General features: G+C 42.7%; 1 protein-coding gene across 1 annotated transcript in view; it reads left to right on the forward strand.

The window, feature by feature from the left end:
* trpm3 (transient receptor potential cation channel, subfamily M, member 3) overlaps positions 1-16,819 on the forward strand; it is a 114,077-nt gene that overhangs the window by 82,174 nt on the left and 15,084 nt on the right. Inside the window, 5 exon segments of the mRNA XM_023979230.2 lie at positions 1,349-1,477; positions 1,865-2,116; positions 4,045-4,219; positions 8,930-9,080; positions 10,239-10,432. Of these exon segments, the coding sequence (XP_023834998.1) occupies positions 1,349-1,477; positions 1,865-2,116; positions 4,045-4,219; positions 8,930-9,080; positions 10,239-10,432 (901 nt within the window).

Genomic DNA, 16,819 nt, shown 5'->3' on the forward strand with positions numbered 1-16,819 from the left:
GATGCAGTGTGTGACCCAGGGCTTGCTTCTGTGTCTGCGTGCATTGTCTGCGTGCATCGTATCTACAAGCTGGACATTTTCATTTGGCAATGTCGATGTCTTCATCTTTCATGCTGCCTCTTTCAATCTGCCGATCCAACGAAAACATCACAGTCACTCCCTAGCAGGGAGGGTTATCTCGTATTCATGGAGGTAAAAAATGAACACTTCATGGAAAGCCGTTCTCTCCCTCTCTATCGCCGTGTCAGAAAAACCCATGTAAAATGTATGGATTCATTTTAGCGACAGATGCTCGGTCTTGTCACGCTGTATTGTACTTTTTAGCTCCCTGCAGTGGGATCCAGTTCAGTCAGCAACATACAACCCTGCATCCTACTTCTGGCTTGCCTCTGAAACTACACAGGGACACGCTACACAGGGACATTGCCCTGTGTAGGGTGCTGTGTTTCGGATGGATTGTTAAACGGGTGTCCCGACTCTGTGGTCACTAAAGATCCCATGGCACTTATGGTAAGAGTAGGGGTGTTAACTGTGGTGTCCTGGCTAGATTCCCAAACTGGCCCTCATACCATCATGGCCACCTAATCATCCCCAGTTTCCTATTGGCTCATCCATCAACCCTCCTCTCCCATGTAACTATCCCCCCTGGTTGTTGCTGTAAATATGAATGTGTTCTCAGTCAACTTACCTGCTAAAACAAATTCTCTAGTAAGTTTTCGAGACTGGAAAGGGTCGACTAACTAGCCTAGTTCATAAAGCAGGCTCCATGAGGTCACTACATTACATGTCCCACCTCTGGATTGTCTTGAGACTCTAAAGGTTATGCCATTATGTACAGTTATGGGTACAAAAAAAATCTTCTGCCTATACCGCAGTGCAACCTAACTTTTCTTGCTAGAACAATTTGATTACCTTCTAAGACTACTCAAAGGGGCAATCAGCAGCTGCTACATCCACTGTATAAACCCATTGATTCTCAAAGAATATCATTTATGAACGCCTCGTGTGTTTAGTTCAACTGTCATACCATATCAGAACCCCAAATATACGCTTGTTTTACTCCAATGTTAGTAAACATTGTAAATGTAAATGCTTCAAAACATGCTTACCTATAATTTTGATATCTTGCATGGTCAGTCCTTGATTCCATGTCTATGAATGTGAGAGTGGTTACATTTCTCCAGTTCCATCGCTCAGCTTTTTTACCAAAAGTGGTGGGGAATCCGCGTTGCTTTTATTTCAACTGCCGATTGCCCCATTAAGACCAACTTACAACAACTTATGTTGTCTGTAAGACCCTCTGGATGCAGTGCTCTGGGAGGCCCTGACACTGTCCGTTTGTCCCCAGATGGCCTATGTGGCGTATCTGATGCTGTTTAACTATATTGTGCTGGTGAAGATGGACCTGTGGCCCTCACCGCAGGAGTGGATTGTCATCGCTTACATCTTCACCAATGGCATCGAGAAGATGAGAGAGGTAGGGCAGGGCACACACATGCAGAGAGATGACTGAACTCATGGAGTGCTCAATACAGTCAAACATACGCATATTTGATTTATAACACAGATAAATGCTAGAGGGGGGGTTGCCCATTTTGAAGTGTGTCAATCTAGTCAATTTACCACAGATTTTCCAATGTTCAAAATAAAATAAATGAGCAAAAAACTATGTATATAAGCGTTCATTACTGTGTCCAAACCTTTACCCATTTATGTAGAACAGTCTTCAGGACGCTCTGTGACCTTTAATAAATGGGCTCACACTGCCCTCTTATGGCGAGCACACTAAAATGCGTCTCTCTCTCTTTCCCTGTCTCTCCTGCTCTCTCTCCCTCCGTTCCTCCCTCCTTGTCTACCTCCCCAGATTCTGATGTCGGAGCCAGGGAAGCTGTTGCAGAAGGTGAAGGTGTGGCTCCAGGAGTACTGGAACATCACGGACCTCATGGCCATCCTCATTTTCTCCGTGGGCATGGTTCTCCGTCTCCAGGAGCCGCCATTCATGAGCTACGGACGGGTCATCTACTGCGTAAACATTATCTATTGGTACATCCGGCTGCTCGACATCTTTGGCGTCAACAAGTACCTGGGCCCATATGTCATGATGATCGGCAAGATGGTGAGAGGGTGGGATATGTCACTGGCTGTGTCCCGATTCTCTGCACTTGCACACTCCGTGTCATGGATTTAACAATGGTTGAAAGTCCCTACAGTCATTGCTTACACCAATCCAATCCAATCTACACGCAATACCCAATAATGACAAAGCAAAAACTGTTTTTTAGAAATTTGTGCTAATTTATTACAAATAAAAACCTGAAATATGACATTTACATAAGTATTCAGATCCTTTACTCGGTGCTTTGTTGAAGCACTTTTGGCAGCGATTGCAGCCTTGAGTCTTCATAGGTATGACAATAAAAGTTTGGCACACCTGTATTTGGAGAGTTTCTCCCATTCTCCTATGAAGATCCTCTCAAGTGCTGTCAGGTTGGATGGGGAGCGTTGCTGCACAGCTATTTTCAGATCTCTCCAGAGATGTTCAATCGGGTTCAAGTCCGGGCTCTGGCTGGGCCAGTGTCCCGAAGCCACTCCTGTATTGTCTTGGCTGTGTGCTTAGTGTCGTTGTTCTGTTGGAAGGTGAACCTTCACCCCAATCTGAGGTCCTGAGCACTCTGGAGCAGGTTTTCATCAAGGATCTCTCTGTACTTTGCTCCATTCATCTTTGCCTTGATCCTGACTAGTCTCCCAGTCTCTGCTGCTGAAAAACATCCCCACAGCATGATGCTGCCACCACCATGCTTCACCTTAGGGATGGTGCCAGGTTTCCTCCAGATGTGACACTTGGCATTCAGGCCAGATAATCTTGTTTCTCATGATCTGAGAGTCTTCCAAGCGGGCTGTCATGTGCCTTTTACTGAGGAGTGGCTTCCTTCTGGCCACTCTGCCATAAAGGCCTGATTGGTGGAGTGCTGCAGAGATGGTTGTCCTTCTGGAAGGTTCTCCCATCTCCACAGAGGAACTCTAGAGCTCTGTCAGAGTGACCATTGGGTACTTTGTCACCTCCCTGACCAAGGCCATTCTCCCCTGATTGCTCAGTTTGGCCAGGCGGCCAGCTCTAGGAAGAATCTTGGTGGTTCCAAACTTCTTCCATTTAAGAATGATGGAGGCCACTGTGTTCTTGGGGACCTTCAATCCCCAGATCTGTGCCTCAACACAATCCTGTCTCGGGTGCTCAGGACAATTCCTAAGGACAATTCCTTCAAACTCATAGCTTGGTTTTTGCTCTGACATGCGCTGTCAACTGTGGGATCTTTCCAAATCATGTCCAATCAACTGAATTTACCACAGGTGGACTCCAATCAAGTTGTAGAAACATCTCAACGATGATCAATGAAAACAGGATGCACCTGAGCTCAATTTTGACTCTCATACTAAAGGGTCTGAATACTTATGTAAATAAGGTTTTCTGTTTTTTATTTTTAATATATTTGCAAACATTTCTAAAAAACGTTTCTTTTTTTGCTTTGTCGTTATGGGGTTTTGTGTGTAGATTGCTTTTAGAATAAGGCTGTAACGTAACAAAATGGGGAAAAAGTCAATGGGTCTGAATACTTTCCGAAGGAACTGTATAGTGTAGCTATAAAGATGAATGAGTTATATCAAGTTCCTTTTATAGGGAGTCGAAGTCCTTAGTATGTGTTCGGCACATTGTGTCCCGACAAAAGCCCTTAGCCTCAACTCTATTCTGTCTTTGCTCATGAATGATCAGAGAGTGTGTTATAACAGTGTCAAGAAGACCAGGAGAGGGGAGGAATCAAAGGACAGAGATGCCTGTTAGCTTCCCATGTCTGAGAGAGCTGTTTGAGATTACAACATAACACGCACATCACTTTGATATAGTAAAAGAAAACCAGCACAGAAGTGGCTAAAAGTTGTTTTTCCTAATTAATGAGTAATCAGTCAGCTAACATTCTCCCTGTCTCCCTCTTCTCACCCTCTTTTTTCTCCTCCCTCCCTCCCACTCCTTCTTTGTCTCCCTCTCAGATGATTGACATGATGTACTTTGTGATCATCATGCTGGTGGTGTTGATGAGTTTTGGGGTGGCTCGGCAGGCCATCCTGAACCCCAATGAGGACCCGTCCTGGATGCTGGCTCGGAACATATTCTTCATGCCCTACTGGATGATCTACGGAGAGGTGTTCGCCGACCAGATCGACCGTAAGCCCACATTAGGGGGGGGGGGGGGGGTGGAGAGTTGAGCACGGAGTGTAAGGCTTACTGCCTCAGGGTACCCACACACACCCACACACACCCACACTAATCAGACTAGCTGAAGTCATCCACGTGCTGAAATGCCACACACTTGGAACCTCTCATGTCGGTCCCCAGTTTCAGGGGGAACTTTATTAGCTCAAAAAAAGATACTGGTGGCCTGGTTGGTTCTTATTCACACTGGTCATGCGAATGCAATATTGCCATAAAAAATACCCATATTCGATTTTCTGACAAAACCTGAGGACAGCTCACTAAAACCTCACCTTATCTCATTGATAAGGTCAGGTGATGTGTAACAGCAGGTAACATTGCTTAGTAATTTAGTCATTGACTGAAATAAGATATATGATTGCTCTCTGAATACACCATCAGTTTTGTGAGGGAGTGTGTGCGTGCATGTGTGAGAGTGTATAGAATGGAAGGACTAGCCCAAAGCGAAGAGATCTGAAATAATGCTGTCGTTCTTTGTTTCAGATGTGCATAGTAGGAAGCTAAAGCACAGGCTGAATTCAAAACTCTGGATGGTCGAAAATCAATTTCGAGCTCATGGAACCTGGCGTAATAATGGTCCATACCAACATTGCTGTGTTCAATCAGAATGCCAGTAAATCGATAATTAGACCCCTCCCCGTCCCCTCCCCTCCCTACACCATTCCAGCCTCACTGCCATGCCATCACTGAACCCTCGTCTAGGGGCTGCTATTTAGTCAGATATGCGCATAGAGATGGATAGAGGGTGCACTTGCCACAAAGTCTGTTTTATCATGGGCAGCACCATTGAAGGTTTTCGCCATTTTAATGTCGTGAACTGGGTGGGACTTCTTACGGGTTGAGGAGGGAACCCAGAATTCCATCTAGGTCAGTAGAAGGGATGAGCCAATGTATTACAGCACTACATTGTAGAATAATTGTGAACACATCAAATCTATGAAATAACACATATGGAATCATATAGTAACCAAAAAGTGTTAAACAAATCAAAATATATATTTTATATTTGAGATTCTTCAAAGTAGTCACCCCTTGCTTTGATGACAGCTTTGCACACTCATGGCATTCTCTCAACCAGCTTCATGAGGTAGTCACCTGGAATGCATTTCAGTTAACAGGTGTGCCTTATTAAAAGTAAATTTGTGGAATTTCTTTCCTTCTTTATGCATTTGAGCCAATCAGTTGTGTTGTGACAAGGTAGGGGTGTTATACAGAAGATAGCCCTATTTGTTAAAATACCAAGAACAGCTCAAATAAGTAAAGAGATACGACAGTCCATCATTACTTTAAGACATGAACGTGAGTCAATCCGGAAAATTACAAGAACTTTGAAAGTTTCTTGAAGTGCAGTCACAAAATCCATCAAGCGCTATGATGAAACTGGCTCCCGTGAGGACCGCCACAGGAAAGGAAGACCCAGAGATACCTCTGCTGCAGAGGACAAGTTCATTAGAGTTACCAGCCTCAGAAACTGCAGCCCAAATAAATGCTTCACAGAGTTCAAGTAACAGACACATCTCAACATAAACTGTTCAGAGGAGACTGCGTGAATTAGGTCTTCATGGTCGAATTGCTGCAAAGAAACCACTATTAAAGGACACCAACAAGAGGAAGAAACTTGATTGGGCCAAGAAACACAAGCAATGGATAGATTTTTGGTTCCAACCGCCGTGTCTTTGTGAGACGCAGATTAGGTGAACGGATGATCTCCGCATGTGTAGTTCCCACCGTGAAGCATGGAAGAGGAGGTGTGATGGTGCTTTGTTGATGACACTGTCTGTGATTTATTTGGAATTCAAGACTTAACTAGCATGGTTACCACAGCATTCTGGAGTGATACGCCATCCCATCTGGTTTGCGCTTATTCGGACTATCATTTGTTTTCAACAGGACAATGACCCAACACACCTCCAGGCTGTGTAAGGGCTATTTGACCAAGGAGAGTGATGGTGTGTTGCATCAGATGACCTGGCCTCCACAATCACCTGACCTCAACCCAATTGAGATGGTTTAGGATTAGTTGGACCACAGAGTGAAGGAAAAGCAGCCAACAAGTGCTCCTTTAAGACTGTTGGAAAAGCATTCCAGGTGAAGGTGGTTGAGAGAATGCCAAGAGTGTGCAAGTCTGTAATCAAGGCAAGGGTGGCTACTTTGAAGAATCTAAAATATATTTTGATTTGTTTAACACTGTCACTTGTGTAGAGAGGAATAGGCAGGAGGCAGTCGCAGGTTTAGAACTACATAATTTATTTAAGCACCATAGATCAAAGCAGGACGAAGCCCAAACGCTGTTGTGCTCAAAATATATCTTCAGAAACAAAATGGCACAGGGTGAACCCCAAGTGCAAAATATAAAGTACTCAGGAAATAGTAGGAGAGATTCCTCTCAGGAAAACAATTAACATTTACAATGACCGACAAAGACAAACGGCAGAGGGAGATTAGAGATTGGAACCAGGTGTGTGTAATGATGACGAGACAAGTCCGGGGTTGATGAGTGAAGGGTGTTTGCCAGCAGAAGGTTTGGCAGCAGCTAGAAGGCCGGCGATGCTGAACGCCTGAGCTGGACAGGAGGGGGAGCCAAAGCGAAGGCTGGTGTGACAAACACTTTTTGGGTTACTACATGATTCTATATGTGTTATTTCATAGTTTTTATGTCTTCACTATTATTCTACAATGTAGAAAATAGTAAAAACAAAGAAAAACCCTTGATTGAGTAGGTGTGTCCAAACTTTTGACTAGTACTGTATACTCCTGAAAAAACATTCCGGCACTTCAGGTGGCAGTAAATCACCAACCTTCACGTTGTGCCTTTTCAGATTATACACACTCCTGCACAGTAGGTGGAAGTATGCACCTTTTCAGTTTCTTTATGGATCGCCAATAAACTCATAGAATAAGAAGAGATGGAGATAGCCCTCAGTGGCGCTGCCAGTTAATGGGCTCCGCCCATACTGTCACAGAAGCGATCAGATGCAAAGATAGGTGTGTCCTCTTTTCCAACTCTATGGATAAGCATGCAGCACGACACGCTGACAGGTCAATAACTGTGTTTCATGGCAGTAGCATTCTTATTTGGTTTCATTTGGTTGATTTATTTCTTTATTTTGATGACACTAAATCTCAAAGGAGACTATCATTGCTCCTTTGACATTTTCATTATTTTGTTTTATTTTGGAAAAGTAAGCTTGCCAGGTTAACTCAGTCCCTCACTCAAGTCATTATCGCAATCCCTCAACGTCAGCTCTGCTATCACTAGAACAACAGGACTGCAACATCTGCAAAATGTCTTCTAGACACCCACACTCACAATAATGCCCTCTCATCCATACAGGTCAACATGATACAAAAATACTCATACAATAAATACAACCACACACACACACACACACACACACATCTCATTCAAAAGCGCAGTTACATATACAGTACACACCTACAAAATGTCAAAAGCACTCCTAAACACATACAGATGTAGGATCTTAATTTGCTCACTCTTTTGTTGCTGCACAGCAGGAAACGCAAACTTGTAGTGTATTCGATATTTAAAAAGTATTCTAAAGATTTTAATTTCCACTTAAAAATGTCAGACCTGATTTGCCATAACAAAAATGTTATCAAACTCCAGAAACAAATGTCTATTATAATTCACACAATAATTTACATTTCCTTTTGCTGCAGTAGTACTCCCCGGCTGTATCAAACTGGTTCAAATGAAGATCCTACATCTGTATGTACACACTAATATTATTCTGTATTCACACACACACACATCATACCCTTTCATCTACGGCAATCTGTTTTTTCACGTGGTTCAGTTGTCAGAGTTGTTAACCCAATTTCTTTGAGTGTAAAATTGCGAGATAAAGAGAAAATTACTTCAGTTCTCTACCTTTGGGCTGCCTTGTGTGATCAATTGAAATCCAGAGATAAGTATGAATATAATGATTATATATTGATACATAGGCAAACAAACAAATGAGCATCCAAAGTGAAAGTGCTGAGTGTCCCCATTATAAGCCACAGCAACTGAACCATCACTGATGGAAAAAACATATGATGTATCTTAAATACATTTCAATTACTCTGTAGTATAATCATTATTCAGCTAGGCTATGGCATGTGACAATATATTTTAAACATCAATGCCATGTTTAAATATATTGGGAATGCAAGTTATTGACATGAATATATTTGCTTCTATATTTTGAGATACACATTTCAGCACATAAGACCTTTCCATTCTAGAGCTCACTCCTTCCTATCCCCTTCAAAAAAAATATGCATATATACAGTATATTATGCCTCTTGTTTGTTTGCAAAACTTGAAGTATTTGTTGGCCTGTTTATTTGTTGGTTTGTTTATTTTAGATGTTAACCTAATGATTGTTTGTTCTGTATGATTGCCTGGGTTTGCTTGTATGTTTGTATTGTATGGTGACATACTCTTTTCAGTTGATTTTGTGTTCATCTTTTATGTTAGCTTGCTTGTCTTGGTCTGTGTGTTTATTCGTTTTGACGCACAATTGGCACATATGTTTGCCTTCATTTATAATGTTCTGTCATAGAAACTCTCTACAGGCTACCCATTTATTTTGTCATAGTTTGTCTTGTGACACCTTGAGTAACATCCTGAACCTGTGGTTGTGTCATTGTGCTTAGCTCCGTGTGGCCAGAATATCACCGCGGACGACGGGCATGTTGTGACTCTGCCGCCATGTAAGACGGGAGCCTGGATCGTTCCTGCCATCATGGCCTGCTATTTGCTGGTGGCCAACATCCTGCTGGTCAACCTGCTCATAGCTGTCTTCAAGTATGTGCTCTCTTTCTGTAAACATACTACACTCTCCTTATTCCCACTCGGTTATACATACCAGGGCCTTGTCCAGAAACGACCCCTAGCTCCTACACCCCAATCCCCAAGACACTTGTGGAGATCTGAGAGGATTTGACAGGTTTAATTACATTGGTAATATATTTGCCTCTGCTAGTGGTGGGGCTATTGCTTACACCTGCCAAATCCTTTCAGCTTGCCAAAATTCCTTGGAGGTAGGAGATCTCTAGGTGTTTTTTCTGGACAAAGACAAAAATGTGCATGGGATAGGTTTATTTTACTCTCCCTCACCCACATAATTTTTCAGGGCCCTTGCACAACATACTCATATATCACCAGTTAGTTAGCTACGTAGCTCATTTCCATCTGTGATCCTTGTTAGTTTTATACAGCTTAACAAGTGAGCGGTTAGGGCTTTGATTAGTTATAAACAGTGCATAACCTGTGCTGTCTTTTGAGTGGAGATGGTAGGCTTTCAAATATATAATATGACAGCTGTGTGTACCAACTGCAGTTGCTTAAGTGCTGTTAAATTGCAGCCACTCGAGGCCCATGGCAGAGCATACTGTAGCATATACACACAATAAGATGTTTCATCTCTTATTGAGAGCCATTATAGTGCTCATTTACTGTTATTGTGCCTTATTGCCATCTGTGTGAAATACTGTAGTAAGAACGATCCCCTCCCCATGTCTTTACTAATTACTAAGAAATGCAAATGGAGGAAAAGTTCCAATGCAAATAGCGGTGGAGTGTAAGGAACATACTGTTTCTACATCTCTGTTTTACTGGCATTTTTGTTCAAATGTAAATGTAGGAAGATTTTTGTGATCTTAATAGTAGTAGTAGTTGTTGTAGTAGAAGTAGCAGCCAAAGTTGTAGTAGTGGCTGTGGTGGTACAAGTTATGGTGACTGTAGGTAGGTAGGTGGATGGAAGGAAGGATGAATGAAAGTTATATGGGTTAGATGAAATGGAGGATGGTTGAAAGAGGGGTTGAGTGTTTCAAAACATGGCCTTTAATCCATCTTCATAGAAATGCATGCATAAAACATGTTGCAACAATGTTTGGTAAATAAACCCAGCTATTGCATTCTTGGTTGGTTTGACATTTTGGTTGTTACTGTCTGTTGTCATAGCAACACTTTCTTTGAGGTGAAGTCCATCTCCAACCAGGTGTGGAAGTTCCAGAGATACCAGCTCATCATGACCTTCTACGAGCGGCCCATCCTCCCCCCTCCCCTCATCATCTTCAGTCACATGACCATGGTCCTCAAGCACCTGTGCTGTCGCTGGCGGAAGCACGACGATGACGAGAGAGACTATGGCCTTAGTGAGTACATGGGCTGGGCCCGATACAAATCCTTTAGAAATGTTTGAGTCATGTAGCAGACACTCGCACCCAGAGCAACGTACAGTTAGTGCATTCATCTTAAAATAGCTCTGGTGGGGCAACCACATATCTCAGGTTTTGGAAGATGGGCAGGGACACTGCTGTCCTAGCTTTATGTGGAAGCTGGTTCCACTATTGGGGTGCCAGGACAGAGAAGAGCTTTGACTGGGCTGAGCGAGAGGGGTGGGAGTGGGAGGGCCAAGAGACCAGAGGTGGCAGAACGGAGTGCTCGGGTTGGGGTGTAGATTTTGAGCATAGCCTGAAGGTAGGGAGGGGCGGAGGAGCGGGGTGATATGGGAGAGCTTGGAAAAGTTGAACACCAGGCAGGCTGCGGTGTTCTGGATAAGTGGCAGGGCTTTGATGGCACAAGTGGGGAACCCAATCAACAGCAAGTTGCCTGGATTAGAACATTCACCACTTCCTGTGTGAGGTAGACTCATACTCTACGGATTTTGTAGAGCATGAACCTGCATGAACGAGTCACTGCTTTCATGTTAGCAGAGAACGACAGGGTGTTGTCCAGGGTCATGCCAAGGTTTGTTTCACTCTGGGAGGGGGACACTGCAGAGTTGCCAACCATGATGGAGATGTCTTGGAGCAGTCAGGCAGAAGAGCTCCATCTTGTTGAGGTTGAGGTGGTGGGCCGACATCAAAGCTGAGATATTTGCCAGGCACTCGGAGATGCATGTCGCCACCTGGGTGTCGCATAGCAATGATAGGAGAGACCATGTGAGTTATATGACGGAGCCAAGTGACTTGGTGTATAAAAAAGAGGGCCTAGAACTGAACCCTGGGGGACACCAGTAGTGAGAGTACGTGGTGCAGATACAGATCGGCCTGCCAGGTAGGATGCAATTCAAGAGTGTGCAGAGCCAGAGACACCCTGCCCTGAGCGGGTGGAGAGGAGGATCTGATGGTTCACGGTGTCAGGATGAGAACAGAGAAGAGACAGTCAGCTTTGGCAGTGCGGAGAGCCTCCGTTACACAGAGGAGAGCAGTCTCAGTTGAGTGACCCATCTTCTGGCCTGACTGGTTAGGGAGAGATAGAGAGAGAGTTGGTCACACACAGCACACTTAAGTGTTTTGCAAAGAAAAGAAAGAAGGATTCCGGTCTGTAGTTTTTGACGTCAATGGGGTCGAGGGGATTGACTCTAGCCATTTTGAAGTCAGAGGTCAGTGATGAGTTGATGAAGGAAGTGAGGAATGGGAGAAGGTTTCCAGAGATAGTCTGGCGAAGGGAGGAGGGGATGTGGTCAAGTGGGCAGGCAGGTTGTCGGGCGGCTGGGCCTCACTAGTTACAGATTTCATATGGAGAGCGAGGGGTGAAAAAGGTCAAGGCGTAGGGTAATTCTGAGTGGGACCAGTGGACTCAATAGACTGAGTGAATGAGGAGCGGATGCTGTAAACCTTTGGCAAAGTCATCTGCAGGAGGGGAAGGGGGGAGGATTAAACAGGGAGGAAAAGGTGGAAAAGGTGGAAAATAGTTTAGAGGCAGGAGCTTACAGTGATAGAAAGTGGCTTTAGCAGTTGAAACAGAGAAAGAGAAGGTAGAGCGGAGGGAGTGAAAGGATGATAGGTCCTTCCCGCTCAGCTGCCCACAAACACACAATGAGTCACTCAGCCATGGAGCAGCAGGGGAGGGCCGAGCCGACCGTGAGGAAAGGGGACAGTGCTAGTCATAGAATGCAGAAAGGGAGGGGAGTAGGGTTGAAGAGGCAGAATCAGGAGACAGGATGGAGAAGGATTTAGCAGAAAGGAGAGATGATTGGATAGCAGAGGAGAGAGTAATGGGAGAGAGAGAGCGAAGATGGCGACGGCGCATGACCATCTGGGTAGGGGATGATTAGGAAGGGGTGGAGGAAAAGGAGACAGAAAAGGTAACAAAGTAGTGATCAGAGACCTGGAGGGAGTTGGCAGGGAGATTTGTAGGCGAACAGCTTTTAGTATAAATGAGGTCAAGCGTATTTCCTGCTTTGTGAGTGGGAGCGGATTGGGAAAGGGTGAGGTGAAAAGATGCAAGGGGGGGAAAGGTGGAAAGAAAGTAATCAAAGGCAGACGTCAGGAGGTTGAAGTCACCGAGTACAATGAGCGGTGAGCCATCATCAGGAAATTAGCGTATCTAGGTGTCAAGCACATTGAGGAACTTTAAGGGCACCTGGTGGGCAATACACTAAAAACTTAATAATGTAATTTTGCTTTACAGCAGAGAGGAGGTAATATATTTTAGAGTAAGGAATATAGTATTGTAAAATGTATTACAGCATCTCTACTGTAAAGCAAAATTACAGTATTAAGCTGGCAACTCTTGTGCCAGTATAATGCTGTACATTTACAGTGAAATTCTCCCTGAAATCTAAATGTAAGAAAAACAATACCTAGTGAGATATACATGGCGGCGGCTCAATCAAGCTAGTTGTTTTCACCACTTTTTTATGTCATTCTCGCTGCCACCAAAAGGTGTTGATAGCGGGCAGAATGCGGTCAGACCATTAAATAATTGGCATATACATTACTCTTACAGAATTTCCACGTGGGCCTATTTAATGACGGGCCTCCCGAGTGGTGCAGTGGTCTAAGCTGTGCCACTAGAGATCCTGGTTCGAGTCCAGGCTCTGTCGTAGCCGGCCCCGAACAGGAGACCCGCGGCGCACAATTGGCCCAGCGTCGTCCAGGTTAGGGGAGGGTTTTGCTGGCAGGGATGTTCTTGTCCCATCGTGCACTAGCGACTCCTGTGGTGGGCTGGGCGCAATGCACGCTGACACAGTCGCCAGGTGTTTCCTCCGACACATTGGTGAGGCAAGGTTCCGGGTTAAGGCGGCATTGTGCTGGGTTGTGTTTCGGAGGACACACAGCTCTCGAGCTTCGGTTCTCCTGAGTTTGCACGGGAGTTGCAGCGATGGGAAAAGACTGTAACTACCAATTGGATACCACGAAATTGGGGAGAAAAGGGGGTAAAAAAACAGCAACTTGTTTTTAACTAGAACAGAAGAATTTATAACTGACTTTTTCCAACATAATATAGTTACAGCAGATCCCCTTTGTGTGGGGTACTTTTAAATGTGCCTTTAGATGCAATGCAATTCAATACTCATACATAAAGCAAAAGCGATATAGGTCAAAATATTCACAAATAGAAGGACCAACAGTACAGATAGATAGCAATACAAACTGTACCATAGAGGCACAGAATAAGTTATAGGAAAAATTAAAGGAATTGGTGGAATACATTCAAGAAAGATCTAGTGTAATACGTTATAAAAATAAAGCAAACTGGATGTAATATGGAGAAAACTGCATCATTCTTTTTAATCTTAAACATAGAAATGCTACAAAGAATAATTCACTGAAACTTGTTACAAATGACAGTCACCCATGATTCACCAAACGATCTTTTGAAAGAGGAAGCAAAGTACTTCAAGCATATGTTTTAATTTCAGTCTCCTCCATTTCCACTAACTGAAGTTAATTGTAAGGATTTTTTTTCTATTGATAATGTAAAATGAACAGCTGTACATAAAGACTCATGTGAAAGCCACATTACAGAAGAGGAAGTTCTTCCTTCTTCCTTTAATCCTTTAAGTCTGGGAAAACACTAGGGCTGGATGGCATACCAGTTGAGATACACTACCGTTCAAAAGTTTGGGGTCACTTAGAAATGTCCTTGTTTTTTGTCCATTAAAATAACATCACATTGATCAGAAATACAGTGTAGAAATTGTTAATGTTGTAAATGACTATTGTAGCTGGAAACGGCAGGTGTTTTATGGAATATCTACATAGGCGTACTGAGGCTCATTATCAGCAACCATCACTCCTGTGTTCCAATGGCACGTTGTGTTAGCTAATCCAAGTTTATCATTGTAAAAGGCTAATTGATCATTAGAAAACCCTTTTGCGATTATGTTAGCACAGCTGAAAACTGTTGTTCTGATTAAAGAAGCAATAAATCTGGCCTTCTTTAGACTAGTTGAGTATCTGGAACATCAGCATTTGTGGGTTCGATTACAGGCTCAAAATGGCCAGAAACAAAGCACTTTCTTCTGAAACTCGTTAGTCTATTCTTGTTCTGAGAAATGAAGGCTATTCCATGTCAGAAATTGCCAAGAAACTGAAGATCTCGTACAATGCTGTGTACTACTCCTTTCACAGAAAAGTGCAAACGGGCTCTAACCAGAATAGAAAGAGGAGTGGGAGGTCCCTGTGCAGAACTGAGCAAAAAGACAAGTACATTAGAGTGTTTAGTTTGAGTAACGGACGCCTCACAAGTCCCCTTCATGGTCTCCACTCTAGCACAGTGCAGCTAGTATGAGTGTTGAGGACATATGGTTCTACTAGAGATAGCTTGAAGCTGACAATTGATTTGTATTGGTGATAAAAACCTAAAAGCTAGCATTATATAGACAAGATGTGGTGTGTGTGACTCAAGATAGAGAGAGCCCGGAAGAGTTATTAAGAACAATACCTCATTGTCTCATCTTCCTGGCATCTGGGAAACTAAGTAAAATACCATCCTGTGTAGATAACCAAGGTGGTTTATGGGAAGGTTAGAAGTGACTAAATAGCAATCTTGGTATCAGCTGAATAAAAACTGTGTATCGTCTGTAAAGGCTAGACTCTCAGCCTAACAGTCAATCAAGACTGGTGGGCTGACGGTCTCATTATTGCAATAATTAATTGATAATAAATAAAGATGATTGTTTGAAGAAATGACCAAATCTCTATCAGTACTGAATTTTCAGTGACAAACGCCATGCCATACCCTCTGGAGGGAGCTTAATTGGAGCCAAATTTTTCCTACAACAGGACAATGACCAAAGCACAGCTTGTCGTGGAAAATTGCAAGATTATGTTATATTGCTTGTATTGCATTATAATGGTTGTTTTATTCGACAGAATAGAGTATTCTGTTAAAATCCCGGATCCGGGAGCATCCTCATCAGTAAAAAAGCTGACTAGCATAGCCTAGCATAGCGCCACAAGTAAATACTAGCATATAAATATCATGAAATCACAAGTCCAAGACACCAAATGAAAGATACACATCTTGTGAATCCAGCCATCATTTCCGATTTTTAAAATGTTTCACAGCGAAAACACAATATGTATTTCTATTAGCTAACCACAATAGCAAAAGACTCAACCGCATATTTTTAAAAAAAAATTACCGCATAGGTAGCTATCACAAAACCGACCAAATAGAGATAGAATTAGTCACTAACCAAGAAACAACTTCATCAGATGACAGTCTTATAACATGTTATACAATAAATCTATGTTTTGTTCGAAAAATTTGCATATTTGAGGTATAAATCATAGTTTTACATTGCAGCTACAATCACAAATATCACCAAAGCAGCTAGAATAACTACAGAGAGCAACGTGAAATACCTAAATACTCATCATAAAACATTTATGAAAAATACATGGTGTACAGCAAATGAAAGACAAACATCTTGTGAATCCAGCCAATATTTCTGATTTTYTAAGTGTTTTACAGCKAAAACACAATATAGCATTATATTAGCTTACTACAATAGCCAACMACACAACCGCATTCATTCACCGCAAAGGTAGCGATCGCAAAAAWACAGCAAAAGATATAAAATKATTCACTAACCTTGACAAACTTCATCAGATGACAGTCCTATAACATCATGTTACACAATACATATATGTTTTGTTCGAAAATGTGCATATTTAGCGGTACAAATCGTGGTTTTACAATGTGAATATGTAGTCAAAATGCACAAAATTGTCCGGAGAAATCTTGGACAGTCACCTAATCTAATCAAATAACTCATCATAAACTTTACTAAAAAATACATGTTGTGCAGCAAATGAAAGATACACTAGTTCTTAATGCAACCGCTGTGTTAGATTTTTTTAAATAACTTTAGTACGACATACAGCTTACGTTATAGCGAGACAGCGCCCAAAATAAGGGCGGAAAATATGACTAAACATTTTCAACAGAAATACGAAATAACATCATAAATGGTTCCTACTTTTGATGAGCTTCCATCAGAATGTTGTACAAGGAGTCCTTTGTCCAGAATAATCGTTGTTTGGTTKTAGAATGTCCTCTTCTCCTGTCGAATTAGCAACCAAAGCTAGCCATGTGGCGCAAACGTGCCCAACTTCACATGACGCAAAGAAAAGAAAATTCAGAAAATCGCAATAAACGTTCAATAAACTGATATAACTCGGTTTAAAATAACTACTTTATGATGTTTTTATCACATATATCAAATAAAATCAGAGCCGGAGATATCTAACGTCTATACCGAAAGCTTTTCAGAACGCAATCTGGGGTTCCTTCTCGCGCCT

Source organism: Salvelinus sp. IW2-2015, linkage group LG33 (assembly GCF_002910315.2).
Source record: "Salvelinus sp. IW2-2015 linkage group LG33, ASM291031v2, whole genome shotgun sequence".
NCBI classification, from domain to species: Eukaryota; Metazoa; Chordata; class Actinopteri; order Salmoniformes; family Salmonidae; genus Salvelinus; species Salvelinus sp. IW2-2015.